Raw genomic sequence first — 24,526 nt, 5'->3', positions numbered from 1 at the left:
ACAGACTCAAAACCAGAACAATTCAAAGCACATAATTACTACCAGAAAATTACAACAAATTACAATTCGCAAATTAACAACACCTAAAATTAATTCATCCAGAAATTCCGTCTCTTAATTGGCGGTTTCAGTCCGATCCGATTCAATGGTTGGGAGGGGAGTAGATTAGGCCCCTCTTGGTAACGGTTCTGGCAATACCCAGTTCCAAGACCAATTTGACCGGACCAATTCATGATCCTGATCGCACAGTGGTTAGACCTAGCTTCAAGCATCAGGAATGACAACCATAGCTTGCCTCGCTGTCTGAGAAGACCACAGAAACAAACTCTGGCATCATTCCGCATTCAACAGATCAAACTGAATTATACTAAAGCTAAAAAAGCTGCTTCTTACACGTTTCCTTTGAACCATCACCTACTGAGAACCTGCCAGTGATTAACTAAAGCTATTCCATACAGAAAGTCCAATGCACAAGTATACAGATGCAAATTTGATCATGTTTTGCAATAGCAATTGACTTAGAAATAGTTTATTTTAATTCTTACAAACAAAGATTTCAGTAGCACAATTCCACCAAGAAGCAAATACCAACCTTAAGAATTTGACATTTCGGGGCCAGGTAAGAGTACTTGAGCTACTTTAAGCAAATCAAATAGCATTATCAGCTAAGAAGTCAAACTCAGCCAAAAAAAAACTACAGCACGAATACATTCTATTCAACAAATTTGCAGGGTACCGTCACTTAGGCCTCCAAAATATTCTCACTTCTGAAGTTTATTCATTTTCGCATATTGATAACATGGTAATCAGATCTCCCCAAGATAAATCTGTTTATCACTACTGCAAGATCCAACAATAGGCTCAGTAGGGTGGAAGACACACTCATTGACAGACCCAGCGTGGCCAGGGAGTTTATACAGTATGCGTCGAGAAGTTGTGTCCCATATATAGACCATCCGATCTGAACTACCAGCAGTAACCTTGCTTCCATCAGGTGACCAGCTGCATTTCAACAAGTTCTTTTCAAAGTTGTGTTGGTGCCCTTCCAGTACCTTAACACAGCGATTCTGTGGTGCATAAGGACGCATATCCCAAATGCAGAGCTTGCAGTCCATACCATTAGTAAGAAGATATGAGCCATCGGGACTCAACTGCATGCCAGTTATCATGTCTTGATGGCCTTCAAGTTTCATGGTTACTTCACCTTTGCGCAAGTCCCAAACCTTAACATCATTGTCTATACCACCTGTGAAGATCTTATCTGATGCATCAGAAAAACTGACTGCTGTGATTTGGTATTTATCTGGAAATGTTTGGATTGCGCCCCTCTGCCGCATGTCCCAAAGTTTTGCAGTTCCATCATCAGATCCACTGACAACAAGTGGCGGCCCCCTCCGTGAAGGACAGCATGAATTTACAAAAGATGAGTGCTCTGCCATTTTCTTAATCTGTTTCCCTGTCTCAATATCCCATGCTCTGACAGTTTTATCTGGGCTTGCTGATATTATCTGGTATCCGTCAGTGGTCCAGTGAAGATCCAGAACTGCATTTTTGTGCCCTTTCAAAACCATGAAATTTTTGCACTCTCCATGGACATACCATAGAAAAATCTCTCTGTCATGTGATCCAGATGCAATGACATTTCCAGCTGGATTGAACTTCATTGTATATACAGCACTCTGATGACCAGTGAGTAACATGATCGGTGACTCCAAGCTTGATGTCCGTTGCTTTCCATTTGGCCCAGGTCCCTGTGGCCCAGTGTAAGGAACAGTAGACCATTCCATTGGCCTTGGACCAGAGACAGACAAAGCATTATCACCCTCTCTAGGAACAACTTGCATCTTGGCCTGTGCTATATAAAAGAGTTCTTATTCTTTGTTTTCAATTACTATCCTGAATTAAAACAACAAAGAAAAAGAACTTAGCAGGTGAAAAAAAATAAACAAAATGAAAAATGAGGAAAACTTCATTGAGCTACAAACTAGGCAAGCCTAAAAACTAGATCTTTTAGGCAATGTCGACTAAGATATACAAATACTGGAAACTTGAAATTTTCAACCATATCCAATCCTCCCCCCACCTCTTTTCCTCGCTTGATTCTCAAAAATATCATTAAAAGTAAAGGAAGTAGTCTAGAAGTAGAACACCTAATCCCCAGCTAATAAAACTCTATAGTGAATTTAAATATAAATTCTGAAAACCAACTCTAAGACCCAAGCAAAAGCTAGATCTCAAGTCTCAACTGAATTTTAGGATTTGATTGGATGAGGGTGAAAGAGGGATAAATAAAGGTAATCCTTACCCTCCCTTACCCTTCAAATATCAATTTTTCTTGAGGGAGAAGTGAGAGCTATAACTATTTTTATTTTTACACCTTAAGTTTATCCTTCCTCCAATTCTTTCCAAACACAAAAAATATGTATGAAATCTATTTACCTTTCCATTAATTCACCACTTTCCCAACATGAAATTTTCTTTGATTGTAACCCTCCTTAACCTTCCCTCAATTACCCTTCCATTGCCTACCCTTTACTCACCAGTTCCAAACAGACCCTTAACAATTTCAAAATAACAATAGAAACACGCATATTAGACAATATATGAACGTCAATAGACTTGAAATATAGAAGGCTGAAGAAAATAAACCCAAAAGCTCAAAACTCAACATTCAGTTCATAATTGGGAACTAACATTTGAACAAGATTAAACGAGACAATTTAGTCTAAGCACTAATAACTGTCAATGAAAACCATGCTTAACATAATACCCTCTTAATAATCGCGTTCACAGGATTTAGACGAAAGTGATTCAATTGCTATCTTGGAGATGACAAAGTAAATAATTCATATGCATCTTATATGTATTCATGGAATTCTTACCCTGGAAAATGGAGAACCCCCACTTCCAAACACTGAACTTCTCTACTACAAGCTAAATATCAAGTGCACTACTGTTTTAGGAGATTTCTCTCTGGGAAACCCTAGTGAGCAACTGGAGAGAGAGAGAGAGAGAGAGAGAGAGAGAGAGAGAGAGTATCTGATATTTTGCCTCACCGTTTTGGTTAATGGCCTTGACCTTCCTTGCCCTGTGGAATTTGAATCCTAGATGCCCACCCAAGCCCCAACTAGCCAACCAGGATAGGACAAGCTGGGCTGGGCTGGGCTGGGCTTTAGAATGAAAAATACCTAGATGGAAAGAAAATTAATTTCATATTAATAATAGAAAATATTATACAATGACTTTAGTTGTAGAAAACACTTAATTAAAATATTTTTCATTTTAACATTTTTCAATATTTTCCATTGCATGTTAATTTAAAATTTAAATTAATATATTAATAAAAATTAATTCAATAATAATAATCGAGTTAAGAATTATGAGACTTGAAATTTAAAATTTAATCCAAACAAATTAAAAATAACAATTAATATTACTATAAAAAAATAAGTCGAGAGGATTCAATATCCAAATATTTAAATTGTAACATTTTCAAAAATAAGAGTAAAATAATAATATAATTTTTTGTTATTTAGTTTTTCATTGATATATAAACTCAATTAATTTGATTTAAATTGGTTAAAAACTCAATTGAGCCCTACAACTATGAGGGAGTGAAATTTAACCCCTAATCTTTAATTGAGTTCAATTAAACTCTTGCATTCAATGAATTTTTTTCAAATTGAGACATTAAACAAATTTGTGGTGCGTGGTAAAAGGAAAAATTATAAAAAAAAGGGAGAAATCCAGAGAAGAAGAAAAATATAAAAAGAAAAGAAAATCCTGAGGAAAGAACGATAATTATTCATTGCAATCCCAAATTACAGAAGCTCTCTCTCTTCATAGAGAAGCTAATTTTTTTTTTTTTAATTCCATTCCAAACACTTACTATTGCCAGGTGAATGAGAATCTTTGCAAATTTTTGGGAACAATAGCCATGTTCACAGCGAGAGATGGCTTTCACATTGGCAAGAGACAAAAATAAAGACCAAGTAACCTAAAAGAAGCAAGCAATAGCCGCGGTGAGTCCATAAATATGATATCATGTCCCTGCTTGTCATGTGTTACATATCAGCCTGCACACTTACTAAAACAGAAGAATAGAGAGAGAGAGATAGAAATAGATGAGAAAAGAATAGAAGTAGATGAAAAAAGAGAAGAGAGTAGATGAGAAGAAAAAGAGAATATTTCAGCGATGAGAGATATCTTTGATTATTAATGACATTGGATAGTCTCCTCTTTACAATTAAATTCCTATTTATACTTCTTTAAATCCTATAACTGCTCTCTATAATTACAATTGACTGGAGAGTAATTATAATATACTAGTACAATAGAATCTTCCTATTTAACTACTGGACTAACCTCCTAACTGCTCTACTCCTTACTCATAACATTACTGATTACTGATTCACAGCATTAGCAATGCCACATGCATACTCCTTGCTGGTTTGAGGTAACACAAGCATGCTTGCGAGTTGTGTCTGATATATAATAATGATTTGAGGGATTGTAGAAACTTGCTTGATTGATTTGATGTAGTGTACAAGCTCATTTTCTCAGAGAAGTCAGACAATGTGAGATGGTTATTACGTATTACTCTTTATATATTGTATAGATTAGTTAAATTCTCAAATATAGGAATGATAATTCAAGGTAAATTATAATGCCTATGCTTCTGAAAAATCTACATTCTCATTTATTGGAGCCACTGATTCAGAGGATGGTTTCTGAACTTCTTCAGTATCAGATGGTTGAGATTCATGCTTTGCAGCAGCTTGCAGCACCCGGGTTTGAACATCTGACGATGAAGGTGACGTTGGGAGTCCAATGCCGCTGGTTTCTAGTTTTCCAGCAACCCATGAAAATGCCTGAGCTCCAATTCTTACAGGAGCAAGCAACAACCTTCCAACAATAAATGAATAAATAAATAGAAAAAGAATCCTAATAACTGATATTTGGGCAACCCAAAAACTTGGTCATACTACTGGAAAAATGAATCCAACATCAAAATCAATAAATACTTAATAAAAATGACTAGTAGAGGTATAAGAATGTTGATGTTAGTGTAATAACTGGTTTAAATATCAATCACAGTGACTGAAACATGGCCTAAACTAATCAACATGACTTTGGAGTGCTGAAAGGATCAAGATCTGAATTCTAATAGCCATTCAAAAATGCATTTATGCGACTTAGGAATGGCAATAGAGTTATAGAGATAAGGAGCCATTCCCCAGCCTGTCCTTTCCATGTGCCCCCCTAATGGGCAGAAAATTTTCCCCCATCCCCACAGTCATCCTCATTTTTATAGGAGAGACTTAAAATTAATATTCATTGCCCTCCCCCCTCCTCTCTAGTTTGGTGCTGTCATTGCAACGTATATTTTATACAATTCTTTATCATCATCATCATCATCATCATGGTGAAAACCATATTGCAATTTTTACATAAAATTAAGGTAAGGGAACAGAAAAGGCGATGTCAATGGGTACAAACCTTGTTTATGAGCAAGGGTATGAAATGCAAACTTATACTGAATCATAGATAAATCCAGGGAGGCGATAGGGGCCTTGGCCCCCCAAGCTTAAAAGAAATAATAATTTAAGATATGATTAACAAAAATAAAATCAAATTATTAATAATTTTTTTGAAATCAGCCCCTCCCAAATAAAAAAAAAAATTTGTTTTATTATTAAATGAATAATACATAAGTCATTTAATTACTAATTTTGCGCATTTTAATCTGTTTTCAATCCTTTTAATTCTCTAATTGATCTTTTTATTGTTAGTTTACTAAATATATGTCACTTATTCTAAGGATTTTTAAGATTTTTTATATATTATTTTTATTTTTATGATATAATACTCGTATATTTTTGCATATGTATTTCTTATTTATACTTTGGCCCCTCCAAAATTTTAATTCTAGATTTGTCGGTGTATTGAATTTGTTCACAAATGGTAGCATAAATACAAAAGACTAATGGAGCAGATTTTACCTCACATCTTTTCTAAAATCCTCAGGGCCCTCATATGAAGCAACTCGTCGAAAAATACTCTGGTGGAGTATGAAGAACCAAGAATTAGGAAAGTCAGGAATCACTAAAAATAAATTCAGCATATCATAAATTATTACTCCAACATGTTATACATGAAAATTAGAGCTCCCATTTACAAACAAGGCGGAAAACTTAGATAAAGCATCTAGCATCAAGCTTCAAGTAGGAACATGGAAAGGCTTCATACATAGAAATTTACCTTCAACTAATTGAACAGTTTTTTACACCCCTAACTCTGGGGTTGAGCTAAAAAAAATCCCAAAAACTTAAAACCAATATGAAAAATTAGTTAATTGAGTTGATGAACTAAATTATGATTTTTAATTTATAAAACCAATGGTTAACCAAACCAAAATCGTCATATCATTCACAATTATTAGATGTAAATACTTTTAGTAGTACAAATTTTTTATCAAACCATAGATCCTTGTAAATTTATACCTTTAACATATTAATACAATTAATTAAAAAAATTTATAATGATAGTGATAAAATACTTTTACACATACTCAGGGGCGGATGCAAACTTAATTATGGAAAGGATCCAAAATTCAAAGGTACTCTTACTAAAATGTGAGAATAGCAGGTAATAAAGCCGCCCAAGTCAAACCATGAACAGTCTTATTAGTTTGTCGCTTAACTCAACACAAAACACGTTAGAACCTTGAGATACAAAGATTTACAATCCAAAATAACCATATACCAAATTCTAACCAATTCCCAGCATCGAATAATATGACATCAAAATTTCCCAACAATCTACCACTATTATCATATGTAACATATTAAAAAAGAACGCGTTGCTCTTTTATGTCATGAAAATCATCTACAAGTGAATATATAGTAAATTTTTTAAAATTTTTTTTTTAAATAGATAGCAACAAGCAATCAAGCGGGAATTCATCTTTAATTTTGCTAATAAACAAATGATAAGAATTAATAATTGGATTAAGAAGCAAATCAAGTAAAGAAAGACCACATATCAAGTACCTTAACCAATAAGCAATTTGATTTAACAAAGAAGTACATAGATCTACACAGATTTTAAAGCATGCATTATTTTAATTTTATTTTTTTCTCGTCGTTTCCTAGTCTTTTTTATATATACTTATTTTTAATATTTTTTATTTATAGAGTATTTTAAATAGATATTCACACTTTATATTATTTAATTATTATTATTATTATTATTTTATTCACTTCTAAAATATTTTTTAGCATAATAATATCTTAACTCCATAAATATATTATTATTATTATTATTATTATTATTATTATTATTATTATATAGTCAATGTATTATAGTTATAGTATATCTAATTTAAAAAAAAAAATTGAGGGGGGACAAAAAGTAATATATTTCAATATTAGATTAGCTTTTATATAGGGGGCAGGAGTGACCATCATGAAAGATTTTTTGGTGAAATTTAAATTAAATATTCTAAATTGAATTTTACTTGCTAAAAATGGCTGAAAATCAAACTGAATTAGACTACAAACAACTTATTAACCACTATTAATGGTTCGATTCAGAAAAAGCCAAAAGGTTTGGTTAACTGAATTATGATCACTTGTACCTAAATTCGATTATCTATTTTGACATGTTACACCATTAAACTTTTTTTTTTTTTTAATCAATTGCATCATTGAACTTTTACTTTTGTATTTAATAGGCAAGATTTGCAAGGTCATTTAGAACAACTTAAGGTGCAACATGTCAAAATAAAATTTTAAGAGTGCTATAGGTTGAACTGTTGAAATAAAAGGTCAAGTCTATATTAGATATTTCAAAGAGTTCAGCAGAAAATTTGTATATTTAGGCAATATGGAAATAAATGACAAACAATTATAACCATCTTTACCATCCCAAATTTAATACACAATTTTGGAAACAACATAAATCAATGGATTTGTGAATTATTACAGCCCTGCTTTGTTCTCCAATTAAATACTGTGTTAAGCTTTAGCCATTGCTCATGGTCTAGCCAAATTGTTTATCACATGAAAACTCATGATCTCTAATATTTAACAATTATGAGATATCAAGCCCAAACAAAAAGGGATGAAACCAATATAAAAAATATAAACTTTGAACAGTGCACTACTAAGAGAGAAGAATAAATACCTGAGTGAGGCCAACAACACCAATAAGCTGTAAGGTCTTCTCCCACTCTGAAATAAAATCTATACTTAGTTGGCAAGAAGGCTAGGCAAAAAACCAAAGAAATTTGGAGGAACAAAGCCTATAGAAATGAAATATTGAATAAAAAAAAAAAGAAAGAACGAAAGTAGATTTTGGGAAATTGTTCTGTACAGACTAGAGAGAAAAAGGAAAGTCAGAAATTGAGAAAAGCAAAATGAATATCCAACCAAGAATGACTAGCACTTAACCATTTGACCAATTAAGCCTTGTATCTATAGGCTTTCTCAGTCTAAGTATTTGAAGTCAATTGATAAACTTTTTGAGTTAAGCTGCAGTAAGTAATCAAGGGCATCATTATTTCACCTCCAACATATGGTCAAGAATATCACAAGAAATCGCAATTGAATTGGTTTATGGGATTTCAAAAACATTTCGAAAAGTAAATTAACTTAGAGTTGATTGTCTTTTGCTTCTACATAGAAGGGACAAATTAAGAATGTGATAGAGGCACAGTAACAAAGTTGCAAAACTGCAGCTGGTTGAAAGAAATTTTCTCCATACCACAACGAAAAATTTTCCAAAATAAAGTCATTTATAATATTACTTATAATTTTTCCATCGCAAACCCAAGAAACAAGAAAAAAATAGTTCTTAAATTCATCCTTGCTTGGACAACAAATTGCCACATTTTTACCCCAGAAAAATGTTTTTGTGTTTTAGGCATACAGCAAATAGGCCATCTGATCAGCATAGCCCAACCTAGGAATATTCATTTCCTGCTACATTTATTTAACATTACTAGGAAACAGTAGTCAACACCCCAGTTGTTGAGGAAAAGTTATTTTCCTGCTCAAAATTTGGTTCTGGAGAATACATTAGCAACATTGTCCACAATAAATGAACTTTTCATATCTATTGCTGTTGGTCAGCATGACAAGACACATGATGACATTTATACTTCTTTCAATTTTTAAACCACACCAAAAAGAAATATATCTCCACAACATACTCTCCTATAAATATGAGCAAATCTTAATGACTAATAGGAACTATTTGAAAGTGATAAAAAATTACTATAGATATTAACTGCACCGAAGAAGTTAGGAAGGAAGGCAACATACACATTGGCATGCATTTAGACATCAAAGAGCAGTTTGGTCGCTTGTTCAGTTTCTTTTTAATTCTAATTCTAATTTAGAATATATATATATATATATAAAGGAAAAAAAAATACACACCTATTAATGCATACAATGCCGCAACAGAACCCTGTCCATAAAATAAATACATCTATAAGAGAAAACTGCACTAGAGATTTGCATGATGAGCAAGTAACTATTTCAAAATATAGATTAATGATATAAACAATATACAGATTAGATCCAATCTGCTTTTAGTTACTTAAAGAACAGATCTACCAGGAGAAAAATCTAAAATTGATGTAAGCATGTCTCTAGACCATACAGAAGAACTCATTGGAAAGAAAAAGAACAACTAATACCCTTATATTTCTCTATCACATGAACAGAACTGCCAGAAAAACATGTTGCAACTCTTTTATGTGCATGATACATCATAGGAGATTGCTAATCATAGTGCTTTAACAGTATCCTGAGTCTTACCACACCATACCCAAGGACTTGCACTGGAGAAGCACTAAGATCTTCTAGGATTGCCTCGGCTTCCTGAAAATTATCACAATTTCTAGTAATTGCATGGCAAAAACTCAGATTCAACTCTAGAAAAAGGCAAGAACCAACTTGTATCGAAATCAAAAAAAAGAATGGCACATATTAGAAAATTATATCAAATAAAGAGTGGCCACTGTTAGCAACAGGTTAAATTAGGTTTAACCCCATGGTTATGACATTCTATTTACAGGAAAACAACCTTTTTTCTGCCAGATGGTTTCCTTATCCAAGAAGTAAGCTTGTTTTGATATAATTGAACAACTTTCAAATTCAATGAGCTTTCTGAATGATCATAAGACTTACAGACAGTTTGAAATTTACATATTATCCATGTAGACGTGAGATCAGGTGTCCAACCTGATGAAGTGCGCATGTGATGTCATATATAGCATGTGTTATAATCCTTTGAAAATTGATAAATGATCATTATGTGGAACTGTAATCAAAGAGGATATGCAATTGCAATGCAATAAATACCTCATTCAGTAAGGTTAGTGCTGTCTCAGGTTTAAGTTCCTTGATTCGAAGACCTTGTTTCACCCAGGACTGGAAGCCACCCTGGACCAAGTACGGTCTCTGTCATGGACAATATTAACCAAAGAATTAGCAATGTACTTCTTTTTCCTGCAGATCCAGCTTAACGACATGAAAGTGGACAATTTTCTTGGCTATTTAGGTCTCACTATACTAACTTCTCTAGCCAGATTATTATTCTACTGTTATATCTTGTATTAAAGGGTGTAGAGTTTCACTTCATAAGCCATATACACAAACATCCACAGCTGCAATTACCACCCCATATTCATTCAACAAGACAACATAGATTACTAATCCAAACTAAAAGGAGATTGAACATTTAGTTATTCCTACTTACCCAAGAAGGTCAAGACATATGCTAGATGAAAAGTATTACTCTATATAATCTAGAACCTAAGACAACACTCTCATGCTGAACCTATCTCAAGAATCACTTGAATGAAAAATGGGGTTTTCTCTAGCAATCAATTTTACAAAGTAATCAAAAATATATTTGGAGATATAAATTGATCCGACTCCTTTGAAATTTACTTGCAATTACATTGTTAAACTCATAGTTATTAAACCCGGACCGAACCGGTGAACCGATCCTCATATTGGTTCGGGTTTGTAATTAAACAAGATAAAGAACCAACCCGATGTTACCCGATTGACCTGGTGATTGAACCAATGAACCAGTGTGACCTGGTTAGTTCAATTAGTCAATAGAATTGTTAAGATATGTACCATAAATAGCTAGGATATGTGTATCTATAGTAATAGCTGGTGAATTACCAATGGAAGAAAATATGGGTTTGAGAATCTCAGAACCTGTGTTGGGGCTGTATTGGAGGACTCCTCAATCTCAGACATGTTGGCAAGAGAAGCACACTGAAATATTGCTCAGAAATACGTCAGAAAAGCCTACTGTATGAAGAGGTAGTGACAAAAAAAAGTGAGAAACAGGTGATGGGACCAGCGTGGTTGAGGCTGATCCTGGGCTGGGTAATTCACTAGGCTAGGCTGTGACAGCCACGGACTCCCAAATAGTGACCGGAAAAGAGGGAAAGTTCCTCCCTATGAGGACTTTGTTTCAGATTTCAAATCAGACCTATCGAGGGCTCTGATACCATGTGAGAAAATAGAACAGAAGAAGAATATTGAGAATGATTAAAGAGCTTGACTATTCCCTCAAGCCAATGGTATCAATTTATAATTTGTACAGGACAATTAAATAGAAAATACAACCCTAATTAAATACGTAATTATAGCCACGATTCTAGCACCTAAATATATTTACACAATCACTACAGATACACATATCCTAACTATTTATGATACATATCTTAACAAGAATCAATATTCTTTTTTGTAGTGTTGGCAAGAAGAATTGAACTCAAAACCTCACTAAAAGTCTTTAAAATCAAAACCAATTGAACTAGCTTGGAAGTTAAGTGCATGTATATATATTTAAATTTTAACTCCGCCTAAGTAGTTTGTGCTTAGCCGGTCCCAAACTCGGATAAAGGAGGAGGGTTGCGATAGGTGACAACCAGCGTAAATATTTCGTCACACCCTATAATATGGATTCAAAAGATATAAACGTTGGGGCGTCCTCTACTAACGACGCGCTACATCGGAGCCCGGGTGTAGTGATAAATATGCAAGGGTGTAGGGCGTTCACCGAAAGCGACGCGCCATGCCGGCGCCCGGGTGTGGTGTTAAGTGAGCAAGGGTTCCCACATCATGGACGAGTGTAGGTAAAGAAGTTAGTCCATAGGACAGATAGTAGAACAAATAGTGGAACAGAACACAAGATAGACATAGAAAACAATACAAGATATCATAGAAGGAGACCAATTAGGAAGGAACAGGATAGGAGGAGAATCAGGGTTGGTACTTGGAATGTTGGATCACTTACAGGAAAATTAATGGAGCTTGTGGATACCTTGGAAAGGAGAAGGGTGAATATTGCTTGCATTCAGGAGACTAAATGGGTAGGAGAGAAAAATAAAAAAGTGGATAATTCAGGGTACAAATTGTGGTTTACCGGAAAGGAGAGAAACAAGAACGGAGTGGGTATAATCATAGACAGAACATTGAAAGGCGCAGTAGTAGCTGTGAAAAGAGTAGGAGATAGAATTATACTAGTAAAGCTAGTACTAGAAGGAGAAACAATAAATATAGTTAGTGCTTATGCCCCACAAATAGGACTAGAAAGTGAGAGTAAACAAAGGTTTTGGGAAGATATAGATGATTTAATACAAAGCATACCGAATGAAGAGAATGTTTTCATTGGTGGAGATTTGAATGGACATGTAGGAAGTGATAGACAAGGTTATGAGAATGTTCATAGAGGTTTTGGTTTTGACAACCGAACTGAGGAGGGAAAAAGCATCCTGGATTTTGCTATGGCATACGACCTAATACTAGCAAATACCTACTTTATAAAAAGAGAGTCACATTTAGTGACTTTCAAAAGTGGACAACATAGAAGCCAAATCGACTTCCTCTTAACCAGGAAGACAAATAGAGCTCTATGCAAGGATTGCAAGGTCATTCCAGGAGAGGCTTTAACAAGTCAACATAGGTTGGTGGTCTTGGATGTCAAGTTTAGGAACAATTCAAGTAAGGTCAGAAGAAATAGTGTAGCTCGAACAAAGTGGTGGGAGTTCAAAGGAGTAAAGCAAGTGAAGTTCAAAAATGAGCTTCTCGAGTCCGAAGTATGGAAGCTAAATATGGAGGCCAATGATATGTGGATACAGATGGCATCAAAGATTAGAGAAGTAGCTAGAAAAGTACTTGGAGAGTCTAAAGGACATGGACCACCCTCAAAAGAGAGATGGTGGTGGAATGAGGAAGTACAAAAGGCAGTAAAGAGAAAAAGGGAATGGTATAAGAAATTACCTAAATGTGATAATAATGAGGCATATGAACAATACAAGATAACAAAAAAAGAGGCAAAAAAGGCAGTTAGTCAAGCAAGAGCACAGGCCTTTGAAAAGTTATATGAGAAACTTGGAACTAAAGAAGGGGAAAAAGATATTTATAGATTAGCAAGGAGTAGAGAAAGGAAATGTCAAGATCTCAATCAAGTTAGGTGCATTAAGGATAAAGAAGGAAAAGTGTTGGTGAAAGATGAGGACATTAAAGAAAGATGGAGAAATTATTTTAATGATCTTTTTAATAATAGTCAAAATGGAAATAGCGTGAATATAGATTATAGAATAATAAAAAAGAATGTAAATTATACTAGAAGGATTAGATCTTTAGAAGTAAATGAAGCACTTAAGAAAATGAAAGTGGGTAAAACCTGTGGATCCGATGAAATACCAATTGAAGTGTGAAAGCATTTGGGAGATATGGGAGTGGCATGATTAACTAAATTATTTAATAAGATTCTAAACTCAAAGAAAATGCCTGATGAATGGAGGAAGAGTATTTTAGTACCTATTTTTAAAAATAAGGGAGACATACAGAGTTGCTCAAACTATAGGGGAATTAAACTCATGAGCCATACTATGAAGTTGTGGGAGAGAATTGTGGAGCATCGACTACGTCATGATACTTCTATCTCTCTCAATCAATTTGGTTTCATGCCCGGTCGTTCAACTATGGAAGCGATCTTTCTCATTAGAAGCTTGATGGAGAAATATAGAGATGTGAAGAAAAATCTACACATGGTTTTTATTGATTTGGAGAAGGCTTATGATAGTGTTCCAAGAGAAGTCTTATGGAATGTGTTAGAACAAAAGAGGGTATCTATTAGGTACATACAAGTATTGAAAGATATGTATGAAGGAGCAACTACTATTGTGCGGAGGGGACACAAGAGATTTTTCGATCTCAATTGGATTACACCAAGGATCAGCCATAAGCCCTTACCTTTTTACATTAGTTTTAGATGAACTGACGAAACATATACAAGAGAGAATTCCTTGGTGCATGATGTTTGCGGATGATATTGTTTTGATAGATGAGACACGAGAAGGAGTCAATAGGAAGCTAGAACTTTGGAGAAGTACTATAGAGTCAAAGGGTTTTAAGTTAAGTAGAACGAAGACAGAATACATGTTGCAAGTTCAGTGAAGGCCAAACTGGTGATAGGGAAGGAGTTAGTTTGAATGGAGTGGTACTGTTCCAAAGTAATCACTTTAAATATCTAGGTTCAGTCCTTCAAGTAGATGGGGGATGTGAGGAGGATGTTAGTCATAGGATTAAAGCCGGATGGTTGAAATGGAGACGTGCCACGGGAGTTTTATGTGATCGTAAGATTCTCAATAAATTAAAAGGAAAATTTTACCGCATGACCATACGGCTATGTTATATGGTAGTGAGTGTTGGGTACTGAAAGAGTCGTATGCATCTAAGATAAGAGTTGCAGAGATGAGAATGTTAAGGTGGATGAGTGGCCATACTAGACTAGATAAAGTCCGTAATGAAAGTATTAGAAAAAAGGTAGGAGTGGTGCCAATTGAAGATAAGTTGAGAGAAGGGAGATTAAGGTGGTTTGGTCATGTGAAGCGTAGACATACGGAGGCTCCAGTTAGACAAGTAGAGCACATTAGGTTAGAGGATAGAAAGAAAAAAAGGGGTAGGCCTAAATTGACTTGGAGGAGAGTAGTACAACATGACTTAGAAGCATTACACATTTCTGAGGATTTAACCCAAAATCGTTCAGAGTGGAAAAAGCGAATCCATATAGCCGACCCCAAATTTTTGGGATAAAGGCTTAATTGAGTTGAGTTGAGTATATATATTTAAATTTTAAAAAGTAATTTGTTTTTTTTTTTGTTTAACTTATACTTAATATTTCATAAATATTAAAAAGATAATTTTTTACGTATTATATTACTTGAATACATTTATATGAAATTTAAAAATACTACTAAAATTTATGTAAATATAAATTAATAAATGTTAAAGTTTGATTTTAAATAATTTAAAATTTAATTAATTAATTTTATTTATTTTAATGTCATATTTAATTAATTCTTAATTAATTTATATATATTTAATTAATTTTTTAATGAATCACTGGTTGAACCATTGACCCATCAACCCATTCACTTTGTTGGGTCAACCTCCGAGCTGGGTTTAATAACATTGGTTGGATTAATAATATTACGAATGCATTAAAAAAATATTAAGACTACTTTGCCTGATTAAAGTTGAGACTTCAGATTGATATTCTTTCATCTGTTACTAATGACTATGGATTAAAAAAATAAAAAAATAATCCTCAGGAATCTCAGCTAAAAGAGAGTGAACATCAAGTGGCACAAAACCATAAAGAAAGCTCAAATACTTATAAAATGCTTGTATACAGGGTTTCTACCACCAATGATATATTGTGAAAAATTTCATTGCTAATAGTAAATGTGACATTAAGTGTTTTTTATGTGTTTTGGATGTTACTTGAAGCAATGTTTATCCTAGGAAAAGTACATGTTTGTTGATGCATCAACAACAACCAAAGTAGCTATTTCTAGGTTGAAAACACCAACCCTTGATAAAAGACTCACCACAGACAACCTCATAAAAACTATTTAGGTAAAGGAGTTAGTGCTATTTTTGCATGACAAAACAGTTACTGATCTATTGCTTCAGCTCCTATGGCAGAGGAATCATAAGCATTGTTTTTGTTATTTTTCTTTTGGGTTGTTTGGTTTATAATTGAATCAGCTACAATTATCTACAAGTTGGGAATGGTGACTTAGAAAGAGATCACACTTGGCTTGGAGAGTGCTCTTTTGTATGTTATGTTGCCTTTAGATGGAACAAAAGAATCACTTTTTTCAATAATGAGGGGATTGCAATTGAAAGGTTGAACTGGTGTCATTACAATCTTAATTCTGTAAGTTCTAAGTCACAAATACCATTTACTCTTCACTCCCATTCACTGATTTAGAATAACTTAACTTTAGGACACATGCTGTTTCTTTCAATCCCCACCCTATTATATTTGTTATGTTATGTTTTCCTTTCTCTGTATTTCATTTATTTTTCATCTTTCTTGTCTTTATATTTCTTGTGTAAATATCTTGAATAACCCTTGTATGCATCATGTCATGTGTAATAGGTTTGGCCTAAAAGAAATACCTGTTAGAAACATAAGGCATGTTAGAGTTATTTAAGTAATTCATTCCCAGGTCTATTAAACATCTAGCTAAAACCATTTTAACTACTTAATGAAGTTTCAATCATGTTCTAGATCAGAAAGCACACAGAATGATGGTAAAATAAGAGGAATTAACCATCTCCTTTTCTTGTTTGAGACTCACTCACCTAAATGCTTACTTACTTATTTAATAAAAGAAGAGTAGAGACTTGGAAATACTTGCCTTAACCCCAAGTTTTCTCAAGGATCTTGCAATGCCTTTTGAAGAAGTACCATCAGCATCCATAACTATGACCTTGGAACTGTCCTAAAAGTTTTAGAAAAAACAAAATTTTGAGACAACATTCTAAAAGCCAGATTCGAACATGGGAAATTCACAAAAGCAAAATGTAGGACCCTACTGTATTCATTTTATTAAACTAGTTTTTTTAAAAACGTGCATTGCACATTTTCTACCTTCATTGTATGTACCCATAATTTAACATTTTTATATAAATTTTTTATTAATTTTTTTATATAATATAATATTATTATAATGTATTGATTATTATTATGATAATGTAATAATTTTTTATTTTTCATAACATGTATGTTGTATGTGCACTTATAATTTTTAGCTTAAGTTAATGAAAACGAAAGTATATCAATGAAAATAAAAAATTATAGAAGTGAAATTTACTATTAAATATTTATTATTATAATATAATTTTATAATTAGTATTTTATAAATATATAAATTTAACTATTTGTTATTTTGTTAATTTATATATTTTCGTGTTAAATTTATTCAAAATGAAGTGTTGAGTTTGTAAGACTAATTAGCTTTTAACATTTTAAAATTTTTATTAAACATATAATTAACATGAAAAATTTAAACTTTTTAAACCCTATTTAAGAATTTATATATATAATAGTAAAATAAATTCAATGTCGTATAATTTCATCTAAGGTTAAACTTTTTTATTTCTAGTTATTTTCAATTCTATTTTTAATTATATTTGCTAAAATTAATTGTGAATACTCATATTAATAAATATCAATATTATTAACTTTTATTTGATATATAATATTTCACATAATTTCATATTTTTTTATGATATGGAGAAAAACTTTAAAATAAGATTAACAAATATATTAACACTAATAAATTAATAACTAAATTTTCTTTTTATATAAAAAAAATCTATGTTAATAGAATAAAAAATACTGACGTTAATATATTATTATTTTTAATTAGAATGATTATAGTAAAAAAAATATAAACAATTACTTAGTTTATAGTAAAATATTTTATCAAACTAACTTAAAATGTATTTTTAAATTAAACTTTTTATAATTATTTTTCTAAAAGTAAACGCCAAATTTCAATTAAAAAAGTTGTTAAATCCAAAAAAATAAAACTTTTATTAAATGATATAATGTTTATATTCATATAAAAATTAGACTTTTTTTACATATTTAAAGTATAATTCTTAATTCTTTTCATACGTATTTACTATTTGCCAAATTAGGATAATATTATAGTATTAAAAAATTATTATATTTTTTATATGTACACATAAATATTTTTAAATTTTTAATAATTAACGTACATTTTAAAATAAAAAAATAGTATTATAAATTCTAGTCATCTTATTAATTATATTAATTTTATAATTAAACCCAATTTTTTTAAACAATATATATTTATCTATTTCAATTTTTTTCTCATATAAATAATTTATTTTATATGCGTAATTATATATTATTTAAAAATTTTAGATTCACATAATTTTATTATATATTACATATTATAATTAAATTTTTTTTCTAAATCAACGAATATTAATTTTTTATTATAGTTTTCCATTGTTTCACACACACACTTATATATTAATGCAATAATTAAGAATTTTTTAAATATATCAGTAGTTAAAAATATAAATTTATTTTATATGAAGTATTTTTTAATGAACTTATAAGAAATTAAAACAAAAGAAAACTTCAAAAAATTAATAAAAGAATTCATATGTTTGGCTGATAAAATTATTTTTTTTTACATATATTTAAATATTATTATATTAAAATACTTTTCCATAAAAATTATAATTAAGATAGGGATTAAAATCCATTAAGATTCATTAAAAAAGTTATTTATATAAATAAAATACTTTCTATTTTTATAAATAATATAAATCATAAAAGTATTTTTATAAAATTTCATTTTAAATTATATTATAATAAAAATTTAATTAAGTAGAATTTAAATATAAGTAGGATTAAGAATTTTAGATTTATATAAACTCTAAAACTATATAGATAATTAAATTTTAAGTCATGAGAATTTTAAATTTATATAAACTCTAAAATTAAATTAAATAACAAAAAATATAATTGTAAATAATATAAATAATGAAGAGTAATTTAGGTAAAGCAAATGTCCCCCCCCCCCCCCTCCCTTCATATATTTATATATTATATAGATTGTTAAGTTGCCCCAAATATATTACCTATCAAAATCATCTAGTTCACTAAAGTACTACATACATACTTTGAACCACCAATCAAAAAGGAAAAGTATCAGAATAAATAATTTCACCAAGATGCTTTAAACATTTTAATTATCTAAACCTTCTACAAAAGTTCTCATCATATTTCATTTGGACTGTTGCAGTATGTATCTAGTTATCCCTTCCCTTCAGACAAGACAATGAAATGGAGAGAGGAATTCTGTAAGAAGAGAAGGATTCATTAGAAATGTTTTCTCATGCACTTGGTTACAGCACACAGTTTGGTGAGATGAAGCCCTAAGACTTCCACACACACCCTCACCCCATCCCCACTAGACCAAAAAGGGGAGGGAAAAGTACTTTTGCTACCTTTCAGAAAGCTTCAAAACAATAAGATACGTAAAAAGAACAGTGATGTCAAAGCCCAAAGCTATATACCTGAACAGCTTTCAAGTTCCGAATAACTGAAGCAATTAAGGTGCTGTCAATGTCACTGCCACCTTTTAACAATTTCCGCAGTGGTTCATCAACCTGGATGAAATCAAATGTAAGATTTACAAAAAGAAATACAGCCAGCCAAACTCCAATAACATATTCATTGCCTTATTTAGTCCAAAGGATTATTTGAAAATTAGCAGTAAAATTATGGTTGTAAAATTTAACCCTTCCTCATATGTGACTCTAAATGTAAACCAACCTTTGGTAGAGTTACACTTGCAAATCGAAACCGAGCTGCTCGTCGAATATCAGGAATGCCATCTCTTTCTCTCAGAACCTTGACAAAGGAAATGCCCAGCCCCGAATTTCAGTGCATGTAAAATCAAAATAAAAGATGACATCAGCCATAGCCTTAAAAGTAAGCTATTATAGAACATAGTTTGAAAAAGGAGAAACCCTTAAATAGAACCAACTTCGAAACAATAGGAGAATTTGTTTCAGTTTAGGCTTTCTCATGGAACTTTTACATGATCAACTGAACAAAATAAATGGCCAGAAAAATTTAAAATCTCTTACCTCAGGCCGAACATCAACGAGTACAGCATTCTCCTCCCCATTCAAAAGCTCTAAAGTTAATTGAGGAGATAAATCTCCAGAGTAACCACCATATACCCACACCCAATAAAAAACCCTGCACAAATCTGATAAAAATTTAAGTTTCATTTTTAATACAGATTAAATGAAGAAATTCTTTAATGCACAAAAGGACATCCATACCAAAGGGTGGCTGAGGTTCCAACAAGAAGAAAGAATGGAACAATTGGATCATTAGGATCAAAGCCAAAATTTTTCTCCAATTCCTCAATAGCAACGTAAACCTGCTTGGGGTGTATGAAATTCAGTATTATTAGTTGAAGACAGGTTCAGCATGTTCACAAAATATTTTATAAAAGACAAGAATAATGTTATTTCTACAATGACTTTTCAACTAAAATTTCTGCATAGCTAAAACATTGACTGATGGCCAAATCTTACTAAGATTACCCTAGGTCCAAATCAGCACGAGTGAGAAAAACAAGAGACAGCGAGAGATGAGTTTATTTTAATTTCATTCAATGAGACAGATGGCAAAATCATATCATGATGGAAAACTGCCATTGAATGAATGTGCCAAAGGGGAAAAGGAAATCTTTATGGACAGCTGCCATTAAATCATCTAACAAAATTTGCCTAATAAAGTAAAATGTGTGCCCACATAAGAATACCTGCTGAAAAGATGTACCAACAGGCCTCAATATTTGTACTGCTTTTTCTTCAGACAAAATTAGTGAATCCCTGATCTCAGGAGGAAGTAGTCCCTTGGCAGACCCATAAGCATAAACAACAAAAGAAGCCCCTTTTACTATCAAGTCCTCCACTGCAACAATTGTGCCTCTCAACACATCAACAGAACTGACTGTTGCTTTACTTGTGGCTTCCTTCAAGTCACTTGAAAAGCTATTTAGTCTATTGCCAGCCAATCCTCTAGTTTGATCTACAGCTGAAAACACCCCACTCAAGGCGTTATCCACTGCTTCAGAAGCACTTTTTGTCATTGATGTTATTGATGAAGTAATTGTATCTAGTGAGCTTTTCACAACATTTTCTCCCTCACTCACAGAAGTGTTGATGGAGTCCCTAATCCCATCAAGAAAATCATCAAAACTAGTCTTCACACTAGATAACGAATCATTATCCATATCCAAGGAGTCAGATTCTATGCTGGGATTCTCTGATGTTATAATACTAGTTGGCATGAGATTGGGTTCCACAGGTCTTGCCAAACTATCTGCATTTTCTGTTGACTGGCCAGTAAAGTCCGTTAGTCCCTCTTTTACATCAGATATGCTATAACTTTCTACATATTCCACTTTCTCCCTACCCTTAAGGTCCAGTGCATTGTATAACTTGCATTTAATGTTATTTAATTCATTTCTGCAGTTAGGATTTTCAGTGATTTCCATGGGTACTGATAGTTCATTTCTTTCATGGAAAATGGGGTAAGATGATTTTGCAGCTTGAGTTTCAAAGGAAATTCTTTGCCGATGAGTTCCGTTTGGAAAGCCCATACCAACTCTGTCTTCCACAATACATCTGGATTCAGAATCATTCCGGTGTGGACAAAAGAGTTGCAGTCCTCCGTGGAATGAAATCTTCAGTATTTATAATTTCAAATTTGTGAAAAAAATGTTAATAATATACATGAAAGTGGAGCACAGTATGAAAAGACAAATAATTGTCATGGACTATTGCTCAAGATAACATCTTAGTGAATGGGTCTTAATAAAGAACATGCACATAAATGAAAAATTATCAACACCAAAGATAGGTGCCAATAAATTTTTCATGCCAATATAACATAGATTGATATGGCATTACAAATTACATTTAAAAAATTTCTCACTGATTGTTGAACAGAATTTGGAGAACCACAGTGAACTATAAGCATTTTTACTTTATTTAGGCTTCCATAAAGAAAACACCCATTTACACTTTCTGAAAGTCTTAAACTAACAAAAAAATTTTAAAGATTTATTCAGCTTTAGGTCAAGTATGCACAACTTCTTAGCTTATTTAGAAGCAGCAATTCAAGTAAAAATAATATAAAACCATAAACTAAGTAACATTGACAGTAAACACAAGTTAAATTCCATAAGCAGCCACATAGGAAGTGAAATCTTACCTGAGGATGAGAAGAACAGCATGGGGTGGCTGAGCAAACAGGCATCATTTTTGTGTCAACTCAATATGAAACCCAAAAGAATACCTCACAAAACTCCCATTTTCTGCTTAAAAGCCAGATAAAGTAAACAAAGTGAAACCAAACAAATCACCAAAAAGGAAAGGAAGAAGGTAAAATGATTTGGACAAAACTAAGCTATGATGAAAGGAAACTATCTGAATTTACAACAATATAATCAATTTACAAGTGGACTTCATGAGATTCAATCCTTGAGCCCAAAAGAAGTAAAGATGTAATAAAACTAGTCAACAGAGCAAACAAAAATATGCATTTCAACCAAAAAAATAAAATAAAATTTAACAAAATAAAATAACCGCCGCCTTGCTCCTTTTATATCATTGTGAATTAGAAATTCAAAAAAAGAGAAAGAAATAAAGAAAAGAATGATAAAAATAAGCACAACTAAACCAAAGTCAATAAAATTCCTTAGTTTGTTTCTGAAAATTTGAAACTCTACCACCAGTAATAAATATAGAACTTAAAGAAAGTAATGTATATAGATCAAAACAATCTAAATTAAACCAGAACCAAGTGAATTAAAGACGATCACGTCAGTAATCCAAATGATTTTTTTCTTTTTTTTTTTTTAATAATGTGAGAAAGCAAGTGGCACTGATATAATTACAGAGCAACATTAAAAACTAAGCCAAACTAAAAGAGACCCAGTTCAATTTGGTAAGCTAAAAGCCAATTCTTCATGGAAATTCCTTGAAATTAAATCACTACTGCGAGTGAAGAATTAAAAACATATACAAACTTAACATCTAAAGAAAAAAAGATTAATGGGTTTGAACCCATTTCTTACAAGAGAATACAAATCACAGGAAACAGCAGTGGATATCAGTTATTGTATGGCCATCTGTCCAATACTCAATACGTATAAGATATGTGAGAGGAGAATCGTGTGGCTTGTCTATGCCGTTAGCTTCAGCAATTTGGCTGCTCATCGCCTCTCGTTTTTTCCTGGTGGGACCAAAATTTGGATTTGCAGCAAATTGCTTCAATCTCTGCAACTATCTCATTATCCTTATTTTCTTTTCTTTTTTCGTAACTTTCGCATAAATTCTGGTACAGATTTTTAGGTGCTATTGTGACCTTATATATAATTTCTATATAATACACCAATATATATATATATATATATTGGTGTATTATATAGAAATTATTTGTTAAAAAATGATTTAATAAAATTTAAAAATGATTGAATTATTTTTTTTTGAAAAAATATAATTATAAATAATTTGTTAATTTAAAAAAATATATAAAATTTTAAATATATAGAATAAATATGCATATAATATTTTATTAAAAAATATAATTGATAAATTATACGTAACAGCAAATTACTTATTTATTATAGTAAATTATGTTATATATAGTTTTTGTAATAATTATTTTTATGTTAATTTAATAAATTTTTTGTAATTAATTATTTTATTAAAAATTAATTTGTAAAAGTTATATAAAATAAATTATAAAATTTTATTAAATCATCATAATTTTTCGTATGGAAGTAAATTTGCTTTGTAATAAAATAAAATAATTATATATACACATATATTTTATATATTTTAATTAACAAAAGTCCCTTTTTAGCCTTTTACCTATTATCAATAATTTAAAAAAAAAAAAGCTCTTAAAATTTGTTTGAATTTAAAAGGTGAAAATTGGAGGGTTCAACTAAATGAAATAAGAAGAAAGAGGGAATATATATATATATATATATATATATATATATATATATATATATATATATATATATATATATATATAAAACAAAAGTTTTACATATTGTTGTTGGAATATAGTAACTCAGAATTGACTTTTGATATGTGCAAATAAGATTGATCATGTGTGTATATATATCAAATTAATTTTGTAATAATATAATTTGCATTTTTTTTAATGACAACATTATAAATTACTTTTAGTTTATGATGAATATAGAAATTGTATTTTACAAATTCATGTTTTTAAAGTATGATAAAGATGAATGTATAATTCAAATAGATTTTATTTGAATTATATAAAAATATTTAAATAATACTATTTTATGTAAATATTAAATAAATTTGATTATATAAAAAATAAAATAAAAAAGCTAAAAGGAAATATATATATATATATATATATATATATATATATATATATATATATATATAAAGAGAGAGACAAAGTGATGCAGTCTTGCAAGAAATTTTCATGAATTGTATCACAAAGTTCAAGAAGTAAAATAGCACTTTCATAATTCATAAGCAAAAGGAAAAAATAAAAGAAAAAATAA

At 31.3% G+C, this 24,526-nt stretch overlaps 2 protein-coding genes across 5 annotated transcripts; both read right to left on the bottom strand.

Moving 5' to 3' along the window:
- Positions 1-477: 477 nt before the first annotated feature.
- LOC110633812 (uncharacterized) lies at positions 478-3,052 on the bottom strand. The gene is made up of 2 exons (XM_021782584.2): positions 2,883-3,052; positions 478-1,896 (listed from the first exon to the last, which is right to left on the bottom strand). Exon 2 carries the CDS (start codon positions 1,842-1,844, stop codon positions 807-809), a length of 1,038 nt encoding a protein of 345 aa, XP_021638276.1. The 5' UTR covers positions 1,845-1,896; positions 2,883-3,052; the 3' UTR covers positions 478-806.
- Positions 3,053-4,583: 1,531 nt separating this feature from the next.
- Positions 4,584-23,316, bottom strand: LOC110633811 (uncharacterized). Of its 4 annotated transcripts, none has more exons than XM_021782579.2 (14): positions 22,931-23,311; positions 22,183-22,285; positions 20,726-21,652; positions 20,238-20,338; positions 20,037-20,151; positions 19,720-19,797; positions 19,461-19,553; positions 16,757-16,840; positions 10,374-10,472; positions 9,828-9,890; positions 9,444-9,474; positions 8,188-8,234; positions 6,003-6,061; positions 4,584-4,905 (listed from the first exon to the last, which is right to left on the bottom strand). In XM_021782579.2, exons 2-14 carry the CDS (start codon positions 22,228-22,230, stop codon positions 4,671-4,673), a joined length of 1,980 nt encoding a protein of 659 aa, XP_021638271.2. In that variant the 5' UTR covers positions 22,231-22,285; positions 22,931-23,311; the 3' UTR covers positions 4,584-4,670. The 4 variants fall into 4 exon arrangements, with proteins under 4 accessions (XP_021638271.2, XP_021638270.2, XP_021638274.2 ...); XM_021782578.2 differs by having other exon boundaries at positions 23,048-23,311; XM_021782582.2 differs by lacking the exon at positions 16,757-16,840 and having other exon boundaries at positions 23,048-23,313.
- Positions 23,317-24,526: the final 1,210 nt, after the last annotated feature.

This window comes from Hevea brasiliensis, chromosome 2 (assembly GCF_030052815.1).
Source record: "Hevea brasiliensis isolate MT/VB/25A 57/8 chromosome 2, ASM3005281v1, whole genome shotgun sequence".
NCBI classification, from domain to species: Eukaryota; Viridiplantae; Streptophyta; class Magnoliopsida; order Malpighiales; family Euphorbiaceae; genus Hevea; species Hevea brasiliensis.
Note: the sequence above shows the minus strand (reverse complement) of the source record. Positions and strands in the feature narration are given on the sequence as shown.